This window comes from Ornithodoros turicata, chromosome 10 (assembly GCF_037126465.1).
Source record: "Ornithodoros turicata isolate Travis chromosome 10, ASM3712646v1, whole genome shotgun sequence".
Taxonomy (NCBI): domain Eukaryota; kingdom Metazoa; phylum Arthropoda; class Arachnida; order Ixodida; family Argasidae; genus Ornithodoros; species Ornithodoros turicata.
In genome coordinates this window covers 8,129,628-8,151,940 of record NC_088210.1, presented here as the reverse complement: position 1 = coordinate 8,151,940, position 22,313 = coordinate 8,129,628, and the positions used below count along the sequence as shown (strand labels likewise).

General features: G+C 46.7%; 1 protein-coding gene across 1 annotated transcript; it reads left to right on the top strand.

Moving 5' to 3' along the window:
• The first annotated feature begins 409 nt into the window (after nt 1–409).
• Nucleotides 410–11,688, top strand: LOC135371246 (uncharacterized). Its single transcript, XM_064605320.1, has 5 exons — nt 410–607; nt 721–947; nt 8,547–9,486; nt 9,547–9,619; nt 11,297–11,688. Exons 3-5 carry the CDS (start codon nt 8,630–8,632, stop codon nt 11,390–11,392), a joined length of 1,026 nt encoding a protein of 341 aa, XP_064461390.1. The 5' UTR covers nt 410–607; nt 721–947; nt 8,547–8,629; the 3' UTR covers nt 11,393–11,688.
• The last annotated feature ends 10,625 nt before the right edge of the window (nt 11,689–22,313 follow it).

Genomic DNA, 22,313 nt, shown 5'->3' with positions numbered 1-22,313 from the left:
GTACAAATAAAACGGGAAAGCTGTGCAGAGATGTCACCATTGTGCCACGATTCTTTCTTCGTCTAATAAAAATTCTGTAAGTGGAACCTTCACCAAGCGTACCCCCCTCCCCTTGAAAGGTCGGCATCCCCCCCCCCCCCCAGCAGTGAATTTCTGGGGAAATCACTGCTGACAAGCATCACGTGACAGCATCCCAGCCTCAGAACATCAGTTTCTCTCTTGTTCAACAGGTGCCGCTTGCGTCGATTTCCGTCGTATGAATGTGTGTATGAGTGAGCAAAAAATGTAAGAGTGAAAGGAGGGTGAGTGAGAGTGAGTGGCTGGTTTGTCGTCCCTTCGGTTGACGCACCCCGAAAGTCGCTGGGGAGGCGTGTTAGCTTATGCATAATGTAAAAAACCCCGAGACTAGGGAACACGAAGGGACAGACACAAACTCGAAGTCTCGAAGTCTTTGAGACTTCGTGTTTGTGTCTGTCCCTTCGTGTTCCCTAGTCTCGGGGGTTTTTTACATTATGCATCATCTTCACCAGCTCGCTTGCTTCCTAGCCATTTTTTCAGTGTTAGCTTAGCTCAATTGGTAGAGCCCTGGACCGGAAATCCAGAAGATGTGGGTTCGATCCCTACAGCTGGCTAACCTTTTCAGTGACTTTCATCTTTCATCGTTGATTTCTTAGGCAATTTGAGGCTTTGTTTGTATCTGTCCCTTCTGTGTTGTTCCAGCCTCAGAACATCAGTTTCTCTCGAGTCTGGTGTTCGGAGAACAGATTGTCCATCTAAAATACGGCGCCACAAGGGTTTCGGTATCAAAGAACAGAACATAGCAGTCGCGCAGCAAAACTGCTGCGCCGCCTGTGAATTTGGATGAGTGCCAGAGGGGATGTCCTCCCAAAATAGCGGATGTGTGCCTGCGTGTCGTCGTCTTGCGACTGCTAGGACTCAGAAGTGCGGTATGAAGCATTTTCTTTCTCTTGCCGGCGTGTTATGTGCGTAATATATACTATGTTGTGCATGGTCATCGTGTGAAACAATACAGCGTCCGCTTACGAGGTTGAAGTTGCGCACTTCAGACGCCAGATTGTACTTGGAAACGTATAAGCGCTAAGGGTGCCCTTCGTGCTCGTAGCTATCTTCGCACGATCGTCCCTCGACAATTAATGCCAGGGGACGTCGCCACCGGTGCGTCGAATGAGAACGTTTCTTGCTTGACCGTCGAAGGTTTTTCAGACTTGTGCGTTAACGCTTTACTAGTAATTGCGTTACTTGTAGTCAATTACTTGGTAGTCAAAATAATTTTTCGGAAAATGAGTTACTTTTCTGAGTAATTGATTACTTTTCCGACAGAGATTAAGTTGTCTTCCGGATATTCTGCCCAAGTCAAGCCACTGGTGCAGGCAGCCTTTGTTGGACCGTTCTATACTGTAGCAAGCGGAGGTTACTGTAATAACGTCCTGGAATTCCAGGGTCTCTCCTTAACCTTTTCCTACACCTGTATGGTGGTACCTCTGTGCAGTGGCGTAGCCACGGGAGGGGGGGGGGGGGCTAGGTGGGGCTCGAGCCCCCCCTACCTGCCACGAACCGACCCACACAAATCGTGCAAATCCGAGAACACGACGATCCGTGTGACGATCGCGAAAGTTCTTGCAGTTCATGGCGTCTATACAAGAAGCACTCTTGAATGGTTTTCAAAGTATGAGCTTTTCAAAACACTTCCAATCTCGTGACACCACCTCATTGGTCATGACAGCCTATACATGTAATCGTACTGTGAACGTCTAAATAAACTATTTTCGTTCCTTTTTTTAATCCTCAGTTTGCAGTGTGCACAAGTATGTGTGTGTGTTGTCGACACTGGATCAGCGGTAGGGGGGGGGGGCGAGTTTTCGTATCGAGCCCCCCTACCTTGGAGGTCTGGCTACGCCACTGCCTCTGTGGTATAGGCTTGGAGGCTTAGTGAATAATGGAGAAGTTCCACGCAATGGTCTTCCATAATGGGACAACGTCTTCCCGAGAGCTAAATACAGTAGACATACAGATCTACTTGTCCTACTCATTTTTTGTGTTTCGTGTGATTTCAGCTGTTCCACTGTTAAACCTTGTTTTGATCGTCTTCTCCTCCTCCTTTTCTGACGCACACAAAGACGCGTATAATTTGAGGGAATGCGGAGTAACGACCGGAGTAACGCGTTACCTTTTTGCTCGTTACTCAATTATATTTGGAGTCGAGTAATTGGTAACGGTAATCAATTACCTTTTTCGAGTAGCGGGCACAAGTGTGGCTTTTATTTATTTATTTATTTTTTTTTTTTTTTTTTGTGGAAAGTTTCCGTGCGACTGCGGTGCTTTCGAACGAGCGTACATCTGTCATATTTGTTTTCGCTTCCTACAAGAACTCCACGCTGAGAAGCAGAGGGTTATCCTTATCCCCCCTTTCATTTTTTTTTTTTTTTTGCCCATCGTAGAAAGAATTTTATTTTCCGCAGGCGGGCAAGGCCTGTGTACTTGTATACGTATCAGAGATGCCGAGCTACGAAATACACTACATTTTTGGAATACGCTGTCAATAAATACGCGTTACAGTGGCTTGTTGATGGTGAATTTCTCCACTCATCATTATCATCATTTCTGTTGTTGTTGTTTACGATGGAAGGTTGCATTGGTCTTTACTCTGTATTAGCGGTCAACAACATTGACCAAAAAATGTTTATTTTTGGTAAGCGAAATAAATTTGCAGTTTTCTTATTCGGTTCGCGGCATTTTATTTGTGGCACCCAGTTGGAGTTGCTGGCTGCTGTCTGACGGCTTTCGAAAAGTTCACACCCGATTCACGGACCCGAATCATCGTCTAAGTGGTGTTCCGTGATGAATGAGTTATCTAATCAACAATATCGATCGCTACTGATCAGTTGTGAAACGAACGGACCTACTACTTTCAGAAGTGAATCTCATGGATATTGTTGCGTGTGGATTTATGTTGAACGCAACATACACCCACACACACAAATAATTTTAATAATTGGGGGTTTACATCGCGAGACAACCAAGATGATGAGCAGAGCGGTTGGTTGATTTTTCCCCGCGGCCAAGCTCACTTTTTGTGCCGAGCTCATTTTGCCGAGCCCACCACACGGCACCTAAAGTCCCTGGATTAGCGTATCAAACAATCCGGGGACTTAACGGCACCTTAATTTAACGTCCCTCGCGGAAGACATGCGTGTCTAAGCAACCTGTACCCTGCCACCAAGTTGCAGGCGTCCTCGGCTGGGTTCGAACCCGCGATCTGGGGATCAGAAGGCGAACACGCTACCGACTGAGCCACCGTGGTCGATCACACAAGAAAGAAATCAAGTCCTGTTTGGAGTACTTTCAAGAGATAAGAAATATTCAAATACACCCACACTCTAAGAAGAAAAAAATGAGTAAAATAGGGAGCAATTGCAGCTTCTAGTCCCCTCCATTGCAATTGCTCCCTATTTTAGTCCCCTAACCCCGGCCTTTACTGCCCAGGACTGCAAATTGTCACTGAACTTCGCGAATGGTCTTCCGAACGCGACAGTGTATACGTAAATATGTGTTCTTGGTCAAGTTGATGGCATAAGGCGGTATAACTCAGTCAACTTAGAAGTTTTCCACTCACACAGAGTAAGAAACAGCGCTTGTTTCTTCGCAAATTCTGAGCCCCACGTATGTCGCAAGGTTTTATATTATTCAATATATCACGGTTGACGGTTTAATTCAAAGTATTTTCGTTCATGCACACAGATTATGTACCTGGAACTGTTCGAACAGACCGTGAAATGCAGTCTCCACTCTGTGTCATTCATTTACTTGAGAGAACTGATGTTTCGAGGCTGTAACACGTAGAAAGGACAAATACATACAGAGCCTCAAGTACGTGTAAGAGTGAAAGGATGATGATGACGCACCCTCGGAAGTCATTGGAGTGACGTGTTTTAGTGATAGTCCTGGACCGGTAATCCAGAAGATGTGGGTTCGAGTCCTACCGCTGGCTAACCATTTCAGTGACTTCCTTCTTTCACCATTCATTTACTCCCGGACGGGGCCGTTCTTTTTTCTTCTTTTTTCTTTTTTTTTTTTCTTAGAGTGCACTGCTTACGTTGAGTATCGCTCAGTCTCGATAGTGTGGAGCAACGGCAGGAAGACCGCGATCCAACAGCGATTCCAACAGCGATTAATGTTTGCCAACCGCGAATTTCCTGCAAGTAACTTTTGCAAAGTGGCAGCACGTCAGTTTCCGCGTCCAGCCTGTTTGAAAGCTTGTCCCTTCCTTTTTTTTTTTACGTTAAACATTATTCATCCACCCATTCATGAACCAACGAAAACGTTTTACTCTATAACAACCGACTAATTTTATTACTCATAGCGGTATCGCAGGCACCTTCGTTTGCAAACGTAAAAGGTCCTTGTTTCTTAGAACAGAGGCGGTACAGCTGTCGAGGCAATCGTTGTCAGGCTGTGGCGTCGACGACATCAGCAACACCGAACCAACTGGTCACGTCCGCTATGGCTCAAGTGAGACTACAGACGGCCCTTCAATTCTTTGAGGACAACGAGCAGCAAGTTCTGCGTGTTGCAGACGTTTAGCCAATGTGCAACGACTTGTGTGTGTGTTTCAACAAACCAGGACGCAGAATGATGTCCTTCGGAACGATGGTTGGCTAGGAGCGTGCTCTTTATCGACGCCCACTCCTATGGTGCCACCAACGGCGAGCCTATCCTGCCATTACCCCCCTCTTTATCGAACACTTCTTTACGGGATGCCGCGCATATACCGTACTATTCGCGACGCTGACACACACACACGCGCATACCGTACTATGCGGGAAACTCGCCTTTCCCACTCCAGGCCTGACAAACTGACAGACGCCCTCTTCTCCGAAGGTTCTTATGTATAGAATGACTTACGACCTCGTGCGCTTTCTTCAAGCATAGCGCAGAGGACACGCGAGGCTCTCACTGGTTTCATACCTACGGACGTCACACGGACATGATCTCTGCCTGTGCCATCCACGTCTTCGCACGTCTTCCGGACATCCAGGACCGCAGAGATCAGGTTCCCCCTCATGTCCTTCGAGTTCATTTTCATGCTCTGGTAGACGAGATCAAGAGGGTAAAATAATACACTGTCCAGCTTGATGAAACGTCGTCAAAAAAAATATTAACGAAAGAATGAAGCACGAAGTCAGAGTAACTATTTTATACGTGAGCTTTCGGGCAGAGTCTGCCCTTCTTCGTACAAAAGAAGCAGTTAAAACATTGCTGATATAAGAAGGGGGATCGGTGAGAGAAAGAATCAAAGAACAAGAGAGAAGCAACGCAAGGATGAAATCATATGAGCCGACTGCGGTAGGGACACCGCCTCCCGGGAAGTCCTGCTAAGAGACTGACGCCAACCTTTGGGGCTCGGCGCGCCCGGGTCAAAAGTGCGAATTGGCACCAACCCAAAAATGCATCTTGCAATTTGTAAAATATGTATCCGCCCACCATACTCATTATCACAGTAGAAGGTGAGGGCGAGACGAAGAAACACAGAGGATGACACAACACATAGCCTGAATTTTACCCAAAGCAATCAGATCAATGAAACGAAGCAGTCGAAAAGGTACCAGCACCTATCAGTGAGGTGTAACGGTACACTCTTAGAAATGATGGTGGTGGTGGTGATAGGGCTTGCCGTTGTCGGCCTCACGTATGTGGGCAACGTCACGACTGACGCCCTGGGGGAATGTGCGTCCTGGGCCGACTTCTAAGGGAACTCTGCCGACATATGTCTGAAAGCGTCTGAGGAAAACCCAGGAAAAACCCCAGACAGCACAGCCGGCACCGGGATTCGAACCCGGGTACCTCCCAGTCTCGACGTGACATGGCATGACGGATATGCGTTCCGAAGATCCTATAGGATCTTCGGAACGCATATCCGTTGGGAGCGGGTTCAACTCCCGCTGCTCCATTTCATTGACCATATTTATTATATTGCGCGCATTTTGGGTCAAACACCGAGGATCCAATACGTTTTGTTCTTTTTTTACTCAGCCTTCAAAGGCCTAATGCATTCAGTTGTGCACATGTTCACTGTTTACGTTCTCTCTGTCTTTTTTTTCTTTTGTGTTGTTTTTTCTGTTCTTCCTTCCTCTTATTTCTATACCAGTTCTGCATACATCATAGGATCCCGCCAGATGCGTGATTCTTCAGCATTAGTTTTGTGTTCTTCATTTTTCTTTTCCTTTTCTTTCCGTTTTTTTTATTTTCTTTGCCTTTTTTTGACTTCCCCTTTCACTTTTTTTGGAATAACAAGCCGGCAGCCATCTGGCTTACTTTTCCTTTTTTTTTCTTAATAAACATATCCCCCCCCCCCCTCCCGCCAGAGTACTTATACTTCGCGGTGCGCCCTTGCCCCCTCCGGGAAAATTAAAACTCTCCGCGTCTGGATGAAAGATGAAACAAAGAACAAAACAGAGGGTTATACACTTGATAGATATCTGACGCCATCCGGTTGGCGTCAGATATCTATCAAATGTATAACACTCTGTAGGGCTCTGTATAGGGTACGTAGGGTTGTATAGCTCTGTAGGGCTATATGGGCTCATTATTTCATTCCCCGCGTCACCACCAGCAATGGGGTAGAGTCAGACTTGTACGTATTTGGAGTATTGTATTTAAAATACTGTATTTTAAATACAATTTGCGGTATTTTGGTACTCTACTCAATACTTTTTGTTTTGTGTATTTGTACTCTATTTAAAATACATTTTATGGTATTTTCTACTCAATACTCTAATTACATATTTTGGATCTCCCTCTCAAACTTTCTGTGTCTCGTCTTTCCATTATCTTGCTTGTTCAGTGGAAATTTCCTGAGTCCCTCGGACTTGACCCGGACATTGGCCCTTCTTGGAAGTCTCCATTTAGAGATCTTGGCCCGTATGAACTAATCCTTTGCGGATGAAGATTCTATTATGTGTGCGCTAATGTGGTAAAGCCGAATTCTGACCTCGCAGAGCAGGGACCTCCTAGAAGTTTGATTTGTTCTGGGTCACATATACTTAGTGGAGTTAAATGATACCTCTTTGTCATCTTTTTGGGACTTGTGTTTAGATGACTCCTATCATACAGGGACGGCTTGCATAGTACGCGGGTTTCATGTCACATAGCGGCGACTCGCGGCATTGACCAGTGACTGGTGACTTTTTGAGTTCAAGGATAAATAGTATCTTAATTGTATTTCAAATACTTTTTGAAGTATTTCGTACTCTATCTTAATTACTTCAATTTTCATGTATTTATACTCTATCTTAATTACATTCTAACGTCAGTATTTATTATCTTATCTTAAATACATTTTTGAGTATCTTGTACATGTCTGGGTAGAGTGTTGCCCCCGGCGATGAAACTCACCAGTCATCATCCCGCAATAAAGTTGTTGTCGTTGTCTTCAAGAAACGGGCCTCGCGGTAGGACCACTGTATAGTGTAACTCTCATGCACCTCCGTCGCATCAGTATCGGTCATCCTAACAATGCTTCACTATGACATCGTCAATCCCTCTCTCCCTCACCCCTATTTTTCTTTTCTGGCTATATAGTCGTGACGATACCAGCTTGCCAGCAACGGCAAGCTACCTCAACACCGCACCTCCCTCCCCTCATCCTCTGTTTTGACAGTGTATATGAGCGAAAGACACCGTAAGTTACGCCTTTGCCTCTCTGTACTTCACCATATAAGGCAGGCGATGTGGAGCGGGCTCTCATTGGTGCTCACAAACGACTTGGCCAATCATCGCGGGAGATCGTTTGAGGAGTCCAATCTGAAGTATCTCCGGGTTATCGCGCTGCTCGAAAAGGAGAGACAGAAAGAAAGCATACCGTGCTGTGTCTTTCGATTATAACTTGGGAACAATGCAGCCTACACTGTTAAAACAGAACTTCACCACATACACTCTTAAAAATGAATTTCACCGCATAGCACGCTCCTAGCCAACCATAATCTCGAATGATATTGTTATCTGCCTTGATTTGTTGAAATCGGGAGGCGTACGCCTTTTTTGTGACACTTATGCTGTTCATAATTGTCACAGAAAAGGCGTACGCCTCCCGTTTTCAACAAATCCGGGCAGATAACGATATCACTCGAGATTATGGTTGGCTAGGAGAGTGCTATGCGGAGAAGTTCATTTTTAAGAGTGTAGCACGCTCCTTGCCAACCATCATTCCGAATGATATCATTCTGTGCACTGATTTGTTGAAAATGGGAGGAGGCGCCTATCTGGGACAGATTATCTTGTCCCAGATAGGCGCCTCCCCCCTGTTTTGAACGAATCATGACACGGAATGATATCATTCGGTATGATGGTTGGCTAGGAGCGTGCTATGTGGTGAAGTTCTGTTTTAACAGTGTATGAGTATCACTATGATAAGAAAGCGTGTGATACAGTTGGCTTAGTCGCGGTTTAGCTCGGGGGGGATTGACGTCGTACTGCTTATAGCCCTCGTGCTATGTTAAAAGATCTGAAAGTGATCTATGTTCTTGCAGGACGTTGCTCACAACAGAACAGCAGAGACAGTGCCTGAAGCACAGCCCGTTACAGCAAGATCTCAGGAAGATTGACCCTAGTTATGTCGCCTCCAAGACAGTCTGGAGGACTGTCTCGAACCAGCAGCTTTCATCTGACGTCGCTCGGTTCCCTTTGGGAGCAAGACTATAAGGAACGAGTGCGAGAATACAGTTCGACAGGGTCGGTGCAGGTCCTTCAAGAGCCCAGTACATCGAGACAGCTAACTACTTCGAAATCCTGTGGGAATATCAGTTATAAAACCAGAGGAAGTGAGTCCGAAATTTCATTGTTGCCCGACGACTTCTTGTCTAGGTCGTCCAACTGGTCCGTTGGCTTGCAGCAAGGCCACAAAACAAGCGCGGGGCCGCAGCACCCAAGAAGGGGAGCTTATTCGAGGGACAGTCTCGAATCCGCGCAAATAAAGGAATCTCCGAGAGTCCTGTCCATCGAGTCAGTCACGCTGGACGAATGTTTGCTTCTGCTGAACGACCACAGTAGAAAGGTTTGTCCCATTACCCGGTCCGCATGCTGTCACTCCTCTTCCGATGACGACCTATCCGTGGCCAGAAATTGCGAAGGAAAAATGACCTCTAGAGACACGCAGACAGACACAGGAGCGGCCGTTAGCGCGGGAGTCCCGCCGTCCACAATCTTACTGGAGATCGTCAACCTCTTGAAGCTCCTGGTGCAAAGCCCCGCGTTCCGCTCTGGCCGCCAGGTTCAACGGTCTGTTAGCACAAATTTGGTGGCTGACTGCAACGTTGGTACGGAGCCAGGTGCTGATCCCCTGGATTATTTGAAGAAATTGATTCTGTGCAAGAAGGTAATTCTCGATACAGCGAAAGATGCCCTAAGTCGCTCGGACGACGGACAGTCTCCTGGGCGACCCTGTGGAGGCACACGTTGTTGCTTTACCAAGTATGTCACTGTATAGAGAAGGAAACCAATAGCGTTTAATGCACTGTTTTCCTTCTGCAGTTTAAAAAGGGATGGCAGAGACAGCGGCATTGCGAGCTTCGAGTGGAACTGCACGGGAAGCCTTCCAGATAAGGTACAGCCCTTTGGTAGCTGCGAAATATATGCGATTCATGTTCTCTCTACATCCCTTTCTCGAACATGCATGCACGTCGAATGAGGCAAGTGATATACCTGGAGGATATGGTGCAAAGTATCATAGATCGAGAAGTTACCCGTCAAAAAGAACTCGTTACGAGTTAAACTACCGTGTGCAAAATGTAACTAAGTTAATAACGGAGTTCTTCAGCCTGAAATGTAAATCGCAGTTACGGAGTTACTTAAGAAAAGGACGAGTTACTTACTTGCGACACAAAATAGCACTACAGAGGTGCAGCGCGCGTGAGCAGTTGAGTTAGACCTTGAGTTGCCTGCGGAGGAGTGCAAAACACTATATCCATGCTCAAATGTACTAACTTTCCTACGTTTCTTTCTTATTGTACGCGCGCATTAGGGATGCGATTACGGAAGGAATGGTACGCCTCGCGCTCGCTGCCCATCGGCATTCCCAAGATTTTTCTTTTCTTTTTTTTTTTCAGAGAAGGGTAAACGTCTTCCAAAGGGAAGACCGGAAGGTGCAAACCAATACACCCTTGGTAACAGAATGACGACAATCGAAAACCCCTGATGCGCAGGAGATCCAGTGGATAAGACTCAGATTATTATGACGACATCTGACTATGGGAGTAAAGCACGATGTTGTCATGGCAGCAATTCGCCGTAAGCGCAAGTGTAACCTTGAACGCAGCAGTGCCATACCTTAATCTGGGAGTAAAGCACGATGTTGTCATGGCGACAATTCGCCGTAGACGCAAGTGTAACCTTGAGCGCAGCAGTGCCATACCCTAACCAGGCGGCAAATGGCCGTAACTTCCACCGGTAGCCCAACCATCATCTCGATCGAATGACGCCTCCTCTGCCCTGATTTGTTGAAAACGGGAGGTACAAGCCTTTTCTTTTGCGACAGCTGTGTAGTACATAATTACAAAAGGGCGTACGCCTCTCGTTTTCAACAAATCAGGGCAGACAGCGCTGTGGTTCGGGATGATGGTTGGGCTACCCATGGAAATTAAGGCCGTTCCGTTTACTGCCGAAAGTTCGCCGTCTGACTGCACTCTTAGAAATGAACTTCACTGCATAGCACGCTCCTATCCAACCATCATCTCGAATGATATCGTTATCTGCCCTGATTTGTTGAAAACGGGAGGCGTACGCCATTTTTGTGACGATTATGAACAGCATAAGTGTCACAAAAAAGGCGTACGCCTCCCGTTTTCAACAAATCAGGGCAGATAACGATATCATTCGAGATGATGGTTGGCTAGGAGCGTGCTATGCAGTGAAGTTCATTTTTAAGAGTGTGGGGTAAAAAATCGGTCTCCCTTCGCAGTTTGCAGATGTGCCCACACACCGCTCAAGTGACATAACTTCTGCACTCGAAAAACTGAACTTGACCGCATAGCACGCTCTGCGCCAACCATTGCCACGAATGGTTGGGCTATGGCTTCTGATTTGAGGAGAGAGAGAGGCGTACGCCTTTTTGTGTCAATTATCATATATCCAAATTGACACAAAAAGGCGCGCCTTCCTCTCTCCTCGAATCAGAACCGATAACCGTATCATTCGTGGCAATGGTTGGCGCAGAGCGTGCCATGCGGTCAAGTTCAGTTTTTAGAGTGTGCGGCGTGACTGATTCCCTTTGTTTCCTTACCAGGAGGAGAACCGAGAGCAGAAGACGAGAAAAGAGAAGCATCCGAGAAGACGTCTCTGTGACTGTTTCCCAGCTGATTCGTATCTCACATTGCCTTGACGCGAGTTTCCCATCCTCGCGGCACGCGGAACTGGACCTTCGTGGCTCGTGCAACCTATGGCCCGCTGGACTGTGTCGGCTCCAAACGACGGTTTTATGTCCTTGGCTGAGATACCTTTTTGTATAGATGAATCTGATAGGTCCGTGCCGTCACCACATATAGCACGCTGCTAGCCAATCATCGTTCCCAGTGACAACGTTGTCGCTCCTGGTTTATTGATAACCGGAGGCGGAGCCTATTATGTAACCATTATGTGTATATTATGCCTATTACACCCGTACCTAAATACCTGGAAGTAGGAGTTCTTATACCTTCTTTAAAGGAGCTATGAACTGTACCAAGCGTGCCCGCCGACTGCGAAAGTGTCGCCTGTGTCGGTGGTGTGTGTCGGTATGAAGGTGTGTGTGTGTGTCGGTGTGAAGGTGTGTGTCGAACGTGTCGGTACCGACTGTGTCAGCTCCAAATGGCGATGTCAACGTATTGTCCGTGACACCTCTTGTGTAGGTGAATTTGATAGGCGCGTACCTTCAGCACATAGCACGCTCCTAGCCAGCCATCTTCCCGAATAACAAACTTTCTCGCCCATGATGTGTTGATAACGAGAGGCGGAGCATATTATGTATCTATTATTCACGGCTACAAAATGGGCTACGCCTCCCGTTTTCAACAAATCAGAGACCAGACCATTACCATTTACCATTTTATCAACTTGAAGGGTAAAGCAGAGCGCTATGTGTACCTCCGCGTTGGCGTCTGATTGGGTGCTACAATTCTTCAGATGACGTAACGATGGATAAAGGGATCTGTAAATAGAATTGCGAAGCGTAGCAGAACAACATTACATATACTAAACCCGTAACTAAATACGTGCAGATAGGAGTTCTTACCTCCTTTAAAGGAGCCCAGAATGCCATCTAAAAATTTTCTGTTTCTGACTCATTATGCAAGAATGTGGCTTCCATAACTAGACAAATAACATTTCCCTAAATGTAATATTTTTCCTGTGGGAAAAAAAACGCACCCCAACATCGCCTCGTGGAGGTACACACGGCACTCAACTGGCTCTGCATGGTGAAACGATGAGGAGGAGGAGGAAAACGTCTCCGGGGAATCACAAAGGTGACCGCGCTGGAACAACATCACCTACACGCTTAGAAATGAACTTCACCACATAGCACGCTCCTAGCCAACCATCATCCCGAATGACAAACGTTCTCGTCCCTGATTTGTTGAAAACGGGAGGCGAGCCTATTCTGTGCCGTGCATAATACGCACAATATAGGCTCCTCCTTCCGTTTTCAACAAATCAGGGACGAGAACGTTTGTCATTCGGGATGATGGTTGGCTAGGAGCGTGCTATGTGGTGAAGTTCATTTCTAAGAGTGTAGATGCAGAAAGGCTGTTTGCTCGTCGACGTGACGTAACAACTAAGGGTCAGCCAATCAGGACTGTGTTTGCAACGGCCGCAGCCAACTGCGAACGTGCTTTCAACAGTCGTAGCCATGGGTACGAACCACCGTCAGCCGTATGGGCAGCCACCGTCGTCTGCGAGTATTGTGAACGTCCCTGCACACTAAATGGGGAAGCAAACGGTTTCATATTTTCCTCAAAAGTAAGTTTCTGGAACGCGTGTTGCGCTTTTACTCTCCTGTACAAGTCCAAATTTGCGAAATTAGCAGCAATCGTTCGCGAGTCCTTTAATTCCCAGAACGGCGAATCGCGGTAGCAGTCGAAACCTGACATCATGTGAGCGAAAGAGGAAGAGGAGGAATTGAGCAGGCCTTCTTTATATATGTGGCTTCAGTCGGCGCTGTATTTTTTTTTCCTCCTTCGTTTTTCTTTTTTTTTTTCGCTCTGCCAGTTCTCCCTGTGTAGCAGACGACCTTTGTGTAAACCAATCAGCGGGCTGCATCGCAATCAGTCAGTTGCGCTGACTTGTCCTAGCGTCGTATTCTCGTTCTCTAGAATAGTGATTCTCAACCGCGCTTGCGTGGAACGAACAGTGGCGCTGCCGCTTGAGATAAGTTGGCTCTCCCCGCTGCAGCCACTGCGGTGCTGTTGAAGATCTAGAGTATATCCTTCTCCATTGCCCATACTACCAACCTATCCGATCCGTACTCTCCGGACCCCTCAATGAGGTAAACTCCCGCCCCCTCTCTTACAAAATCTTCACCAGCTCGTTATTATGGAGGGCCTCACTATTTCGTTCCCCGCAATCACCATCACCAATTGGGTAGGGTATCGCCCTCGGCGATGCAACTGGCGAAATGGTAAATAAAGCATTTGAACAAAAATAAATGACCTGCGTTCGCGTGACCCGCGGCAAAACACGTTGCTTTTAGTAAAGGGGCCGTCACCACTGCCGCGGCAAAGACAAGACACTCGACAAATGTGAGTGTTTTTGTCGCGTCCGTCCCCATGTCACACTGCTCTTTACAAAAGTAACGACAAGCGACAGCAGTGAACGACAGTGTGTTTCGTACACGGCCTACTAGGTTGTAACGACCATGTCATGGCACTCGTTCCCAGCGCCGCATTTGGAAGCTAGCGGTGGCGCTACGCATGGGCCCTGCTATCGCTTACTCAATTTGTACAGTACTTTGTACTTCAGCTTTCCTTAGTATTTTTTTACAAGCGGTGGATATCCCACGGGACATGCTTGTTTTTAAAGTTGGGGGGGGGGAATATATATTTATTGAATGGAAAGGTCTGCCAGACCAAGGACGGCATGCTATTCCATTTTTTAAAAAAAAGAAAAAAGGAGAACGAAGAATAAATAGAAAGAAAAGGACGAATAGGAAAAGGTGAGTCTCCGTAAACAGGAGGAAAAACAAAAACGAAAAGAAAAGAAAGAAGGGAAAAAGAAAAAGATAGCAACGAAGAAACAAGAAAGAGAAAAAAAGGGAAAAAAAGAAGAAAGAAAACGAAGGTGAGACTCCTGGAGCGCGCAGCTCAGAGCTTAGAGGCAGGGCCAGTGCACTTCAGAAAGTGCAGTACAGCAGTTGTGACGGCCCACTGTTGGTGCTGAGGCACAGGGCCAAGAACTGGTTGTGCCCGAAACGTTTGAGGCAGCGGAAAAGGGTAGCCCGATGGTTGGTATACTTGGGGCAGGTCAGCAGGAGGTGCGATGTGTCCGCAACCACTTCGCAAGCATCGCAGAGGGCCGAGATCTGCCGCTGGATCATCATGCGCTGGACCGGTGGCGTGTATGCCAAGTTGAGGCGCAGTCGGTGGAGGAGTGTCTCTTGTGGCCTTTGGAGACGTCGTGGTGGGGAGAACTCCACCGCCGGGTCGATGGAGCGAAGGAAGTCGTTGAAACGGGCGGATTCTCGAATGAAGCACCGCGCCTCTTGGGCGGCCCAGCGGCGGATCTGGATGCGGCAAGCCGAAGGGGTGAGCGGTATGCGCGCCGCGGCGTCGGGTTGTTCGTGTGCGCGCCTGGCCGCAGCATCTGCTCGATCGTTCCCGCCGAGGCCAATGTGGCTGGGTATCCACTGGAGACATATATTGTGCCCGGAAGCAAGGGCCGTGTTGGCTAGGGACATTGCCATTAAAGTTGGTCATCATCATTATTCAGCAGGTTTTCATAGGAGCTAATGCTGCCGTCTGCTACGGTAGTCGTGCGTCCACTTTTGCGCGTTCAGAATTCAAATTTCCATTGTCCAATCATGATGTAGATTTCGCGGGTCGATGGGTAGCGCCCCTAGCGGATCGTCCGGACGGACTCTTCATAGGGGTTGCCCATTATAATCAAGTGGGTCGTGGTTTCGTAGCGGTCTTGTCTTATGTGAAATAAGGGTGAGCAGGCAAGCGAGTTGGTGAAGGTTCGACGATGGTGGCATACCTTGCTCTGTGTCACACTAGAAATCTCTCTCAAAAGACGCACGTGACAGGCATCGCCATCGCGCGGCTCCTTCCTTCCGTTACACTGTACTTCCGTTCCTTCTGCTTGCTTGATTTCATGTGAGATCAGGAAGTGGTGGCCCAGTAAACCATAAATGTCCCTGGGATGACTGCAAGACATCCTTACCAGGATATCTGGGCTACCAGTGGACGTCCACAATCCTCCCGATGATGTCTGAGTGGACATCCCATGGATGTTAAAACAAGCATCCATATCATGTCACTGGGATGTCTTTCAGAGACATGATCTGGTGCCTTGTTGGGACGTTTTTTATGTTATGCTAGGTGTATATACTTTGAGCAATATCATGATGCAAACATGTGGTTCAGCTTCAACGTTTATTGGTGTACTGACTGTGTACAGTAAGACAGCTTTACTTAAAAATACTCTCGACTAGAATGAATTAAAAGTAAGATACGAAACTACAATAGTACCACAGCAGCTAGGAGCTTATACATAGCTGGGTTTATAAGCATTTTTAGCAGGGTGTCGAACCGCAAAAAATACGGGTTCGGTTCGGGTTCGGGTTCGCGTTGTTTTGATTTCGTTCCGGTTCAGTTCCGGTTCGGCCACGCCAAAACTCGAACCGGTTCGCAAACCGGTTCGCAGCCCCGAACCGGTTCGCGAACCGGTTCAACGCTTCCGTTTTATATGTTCCATAAAACTGATTTTATCAGGAAATGCGTGGCTAATAGCTTACTGCTGTTGTCTGCATTGACGTCTCTAGCAGTGATGTAGCCCTTTAGCGAGAGAAATGAGAAATGGATGAACACTTATTGCAAATAGAGTCCACGCTGTTGAAGCGATGTAGTCCTGCTACTTTCTGTTTCCAAAACCTCTTTTTTCACACGCACAGTGCCAGCAAGATAGACTTAAAGGAAGCCTAATAAGATGGACAGCGTAACATAGACGACAGTACTTGCCGGCACACTGCCTTCGCAGCGTGAATCGATCTGAAGCCGTACTGAAGCATGTCGAAAATAAGCCTCTGTCCGAGCTCACAGCAGTGTACTAGTTAATCCAGAACACAAAGGCAATGTGTCGCGACATAACTGCGCTACCAATAAGCAGAACCACATTTACTTTTCAAACCACGACCAATCAAATAGGCACCGTTCTGCGTATGCTCCTTCTCTACTTATTATGTTTCTGACTTGTTTAATTTGTACTGCTCACATGTAAAGGAAAATCTTGGGCGCTTATTTGATCACATATTCGTCCTGTAAAGCTACATAACTGGCCTACTCCATTTCTGTTTCATTCGTAGGCGTGGCACCTCGTCTCTGAAGAGTAGACGCCGCAACGCGTGCGGGGCGCTAGCCGCGGCACTCACAAGGACAACTGCGCTTCAACATGTTAAAAAGACGCTGAAAGTATACTTACTATACGTCGTCGTCTGACTGCTAGGTGAAAATTTCGGAAATCCATGATATAGGCGCGTGATGATGATACCAATGCGTCTTCGTTCGGGGATAGAGAGGAACTCTTATGCTGACTTCTGTTATGTCCGAACCGTTTTGTTGCGAACCGGTTACCGCTATTATTTTTTACGGTTCTGCTCCGGTTCGGGTTCAACAGTGTCATGAAAATTTCGGTTCGGGTTTGGGTTCGGTTCCGGCAAAAATAACGGTTCGGGTACGGTTTTCGGTTCGGGTTCGGGTTCGGTTCGACACCCTGATTTTTAGTAGAATTGAGACAAAAATATACAGGTTGTGTAGAGAACTAGGTTAAGCCACATTGTACTACATAGCATGTAACCAGAGTAGCAGAGGCACTGCAGTGGTAACACACGTTTATGGGTGTGTTCCCTATTGACCAGTGATATCAGGTTTGATGTGATTGGGGACACTGTCTTGATGCTTGTGTTAACACATGGAGCTGCTCTGATATCAATGTTAACAGAGCTGTTCAGGCTGATGTTAAGACTAGAGCCGCTCTGATGCTGATGCTAACATGAGGGTTGCCTTGATGCCGATGTGGCACAATAGTTGCATTGATGCTGGTTATGGCAGTCTTGAAAATGCTGCTGTGTGGCCAGCAACGGCAAGCTATTCACCGCCCTCCCCGTCGCTGTCTACATGCTTTCTGAAATGTTCTGCAAAGTACGCCGCTCATGTCTGGGGGAGATGAGAACCCGCAAAAACCCACGGCGAAACAGTAAATAGAAGCAAGAAATCGCTTTATTCACCACTCACGAGTACGTACCTCTGAAATTCATTCATTCCCCATTCATCATCAACACACCTGAGCGCTCGTCTCACGCGGGCACAAAATTCGCAATGATCGGACGACGAACAACAATGAAAAAAAAAGCACATAGATTCTCACTACCGGTCCAACTTGCCCTTCTCAAAGTACGTATTTGCAAATCTTGTAATGACGTGCATGGGTCTCCGCCACATTGAACGCAATGCTTGCGTCTTTCTTCCTGGTGCACGTTGCGCCATATACGCCTAATCTGCAAGAAATATCTTTTCAGAAAACACGATGACAGCATAGCCATGTGCAGTTGGTGTCAAGACATATACACACAGTCTGCACAAAGTCGCTCACGGTTTCATCTTGCGTTCCATCTCCCTGTCCTAGTTCAGATTGCCTGCAAATGGAGGGATATCTACAATGACACAATGACAATGCATATGCACAGCCGAACATATTTTTCACATTTATATTGATTACACACCTGACACGGCAAAAATCCTGATGGCGAAGAGCGAGCATGACTTGTCTGCTGGGGGTTGGCAGAAACATTTTCCCTTATGGGCCCTTTCTCAGACGGGTTGTTGGAACGACAGCATAAACTGGGAACGACACTACAAACCCTCAAATAGCTGCAGACTTAGCGGAACAATAACACGCTCGAGATCATGCGTACCACCCGCGGCGATGAGAAACGTCCGTTACAGCCAAAGCGAACCCAACAAAACTGCGCATGCGCGCAAGACAGCGCTGGCTGGGGGCATGGTGACAGGCAACGACACGGGAGTTCGTGTTAGCATGCAGCCAATGCAGCCATCGCGGCCCAAGAAGCAAAAATAGCAAACTGTACACAATAATTTTTGTCCATTTAAACTGAAAAATCTTGTATCGGGCACGTGCCTGGTATCATGCATATCTAATTCCACTGAAGTGGCACTCACCCCACATTACGTCCAGAGCAGAATGTCAAAATACAATCCACAGGATGCCATTGTGACACTACCTATGGATGTCCTAATGATGTTTAAATTGGACGAGGACGTCTGGACCAGATGAGGACGTCCATGGGCTTTTTATGGTTTATTGGGGGGGAAATTACGCACATAGGTCCCTTTTATAGTCGTTTTAGCGCGGTTACAGGTTCCCCCGAATAACGTAAGTTGCTTTGGAACATGATAGAACGAAAGCGTGGACATGATCTGGGGCTGAATGTTTCGTGCGGGTATACCTACATTTTTATTGGCTGTTGCTGCTGCTGCATAATGGTGGTGGGTGTGATGGTGGATCTGTCGGCGGATGATGGGCGCGGGACTAAGCTGGCAGCGTCCCGGCTATCGCAGGGCTATATATCACTGGGATTCGGCAGATTGGGCTGTGACCTACGACCCACCCTGCCATAGCCGGGACGCTGCCCGCCTAGTCCCGCGGTCACAGCCCAATCTGCCGAATCCTAGTTCGCTGAATGCAGTTAAGCTCATTATCTGTGAGGGAAAGGGTAACCCCTTTCGGCCAGCTGGGAAAGGATACATGAGCTTTACGGCGGGTTGGGTACACTCTTAGAAATGAACTTCACCACATAGCACGCTCCTGGCCAACCATCACCTCGAATGACAACGTTCTCGCCCCTGATTTGCTGAAAACGGGAGGAGGAGCCTATTTTGTGCATTATGCACGGCACAAAATAGGCTCCTCCTCCCGTTTTCAACAAATCTAGGGCGAGAACGCTGTCATTCGGGGTGGTGGTTGGCTAGGAGCGTGCTATGTGGTGAAGTTCATTTTTAAGAGTGTATGGCGGAAAAGTATCTAAATAAGAAGGGGGCGGGATCTTGCAAGATGAGGAAATGTCCAATGGCTCCAGATGAATCCCATCAATCAATCATCACTCAGTGAACTATAGTCGGACACTATACATGCATGTTGTTGAAAAATGACACACGCACATGGCACACTGCAGCTAGCTGGCTATAGAACGATGAAAAGGCCTTTTGTCATTGTATATGGTAAGTTCCAATATCCCCGGACACTAGGGAACGTAGCCAGAGAGCGCGCAAACACGATAAATAATTAGGTGTAGATCTGTTGAATTGAGAGTAGTGGGTCGTCTCCGTATCACAGATGTGTGGCCAGTAGCTAACTACATGTAGTTAAACCAGGGTGTCGAACCGAACCCGAACCTGAACCGAAAACCGTACCCGAACCGTTATTTTTGCCGAACCGAAATTTTCATGACACTGTTGAACCCGAACCGGAGCAGAACCGTAAAAAATAATAGAGGTAACCGGTTCGCAACAAAACGGTTCGGACATAAAATAAGTCAGCATAAGTGTTCCTCTCAATCCCCGAACGAAGACACATTGGTATCATCATCACGCGTCTATATCATGGATTTCGGAAATGTTCACCTATACATTCTCAGAAAAGAGGATGTGAAAAGGTGGTAACTTCTATAGTTACCACGTAGGTCAACATAGCGTCGCATAGAGGGTGTAAAAGGGTGGTAAAAGAAATTATTATATATCCAAATTGCTACAAAAAGGCGTACACCCCCCATCGCCCACCGAATCAGAAGTGGTAACCCTATCATTCGTGTGAGAGAGTGAGGTAGCAGGGACGTCTTCAGACGCGTAGTGACCTTGTTTATCTGGGATATCCTCTCACTCCTTCCCGACTTGCTGCCGGCAGAAAACTGGCTCGTGTGAATACAGGGTTAGGCACAACATATACGACAAATATTACCTCCTGAAAGGTATAACTTCTCCAACCTTTTTTTCTGAGAGTGTAGCAGTCAAACGAGGACGTATACAAAGTGTACTTTCAGCGGCCTTTGAACACGTTGTAGCGCAGTTGTCCTTGTGAACGCCGCTGCTAGCGCCCCACGCACGCGCTGCGGCGTCTACTCTTCACAGACGAGGCGCCACGTGGACGAATGAAACAGGAATGGAGTAGGCCAGTTATGTAGCTCTATAGGACGAATATGTGAGTGCCCAACGTTTCCCTTTACATGTGAGCAGTAAAAATTAAACAAGTCAGAAGCATTGAGAAGTGGAGAAGGGCCGTACACAGAACGGTGCCTGTTTGGTTGGTCGTGCATGGTTTGAAAAGTAAAGCAGTTCTGCTTATTGGTAACGCAACTGTGTTGTGACCAGACTTGTACGTATTTGGAGTATTGTATTTAAAATACTGTATTTTAAATACCATTTGCGGTATTTTGGTACTCTACTCAATACTTTTTGTTTTCTGTATTTGTACTCTATTTAAAATACATTTTATGGTATTTTCTGCTCAATACTCTAATTACATATTTTAGATCTCCCTCTCAAACTTTCTGTGTCTCGTCTTTCAATTATCTCGCTGTTCAGTGGAAATTCCCTGAATACATCGGACTCGACCCGCACATTGGCCCTTCTTGGAAGTCTCCATTTAGAGATCTTGCCCCGTACGTGCTAATCCTTGGCGGGTGAGGGTTCTATTATGTGTGCCTTGACGTGGTAACGCCGAATTGTGACCTCGCCCAGCAGGGACCTGCTAGAAGTTTGATTTGTTCTGGGTCACATATACTTAGTGGAGTTATGTGATATCTCTTTGTCATCTTTTGGGGACTTGTGTTTAGATGACTCCTATCACACAGGGACGGCTTGCATAGTATGCGTGTTTTAGGTGATTCATGCCACATAGCGGCGACTCGCCGCATTGACCAGTGACTGGCGACTTTTTGCGTTCAAGGATAAATAGTATATTAATTGTATTTCAAATACTTTTTGAAGTATTTCGTACTCTATCTTAATTACTTTAATTTTCATGTATTTATACTCTATCTTAATTACATTCTAAGGTCAGTATTTATTATCTTATCTTAAATACATTTTTGAGTATCTTGTACATGTCTGGTTGTGACACATTGTATTCATGAAAAAGACCGAGAGACACGGACACAGAAGACGACACACGTAGGTTCTCAGACACAGCAATAAAATTGAGAGCCTACGTGTGTCGTCTTCTGTGTCCGTGTCTCTAGGTCTTTTTCATGGATCTATACCAGCTAGCCTGCCCCCTTTACCTTGTTTCTTTAGTGACACATTGCCTTTGTGTTGTGGATTAACTAATACACTGCTGTGAGCTCGGACACAGTACGGCTGGCAGGCTTATTTTCGACATGCTTCAGCACGGTTTCAGATACATTCACGCTGCGAATACAGTGTGCCGGCAGGTAACCGTCGTCTATGTAACGCTGTCTATCATTAGGCTTCCTTTAAGTATATTTTACTGGCACTGTGCGTGTAAGAGAGTTTGGTAACAGAAATTAGCAGGACTACACCACCTCATTAGTATGGACTCTATTTGCAATAAGTGTTCATCCATTTCTCCTTTCTGTCGCTAAAGGGAGTACCTGACCGCTAAAAACTTCAATGCAGACAACAGCAGTAAGCTATTAGCCACGCGTTTCCTGATAAAAGCAGTTTTATGAAACATAAAATGGAAGCGTTGAACCGGTTCGGGGCTGCGAACCGGTTTGCAAACCGGTTCGATTTTTGGCGTGACCGAACCGGAACTGAACCGGAAAGAAATCAAAGCAACCCGAACCGAACCCATATTTCTTGCGGTTCGACACCCTGAGTTAAACTACTAGTTAAACTAGCAGGTTGTAGTTAAAAAGTAGTTACCAACTATGTATTTGCAGAAATGTAGTGGAAACTACTAGTTACACTACTATTTTAAGTAGTTAACTACAGTAGTTAGGTAACTGAAGGTGCCAACTACTTCCGATTTTACTGCAAGCCTTACGGTACGATTGTGCTTCCGACTTTTACCTTGAGCTA

Excerpts from the sequence above, each read along its gene's own strand:
- LOC135371246 (XM_064605320.1), top strand. The coding sequence starts at position 8,630 with ATGTCGCCTCCAAGACAGTCTGGAGGACTGTCTCGAACCAGCAGCTTT. Across the intron at positions 9,487-9,546 it reads ACACGTTGTTGCTTTACCAA|TTTAAAAAGGGATGGCAGAG; the intron begins GTATGTCACTGT and ends TTCCTTCTGCAG. Across the intron at positions 9,620-11,296 it reads CGGGAAGCCTTCCAGATAAG|GAGGAGAACCGAGAGCAGAA; the intron begins GTACAGCCCTTT and ends TTTCCTTACCAG.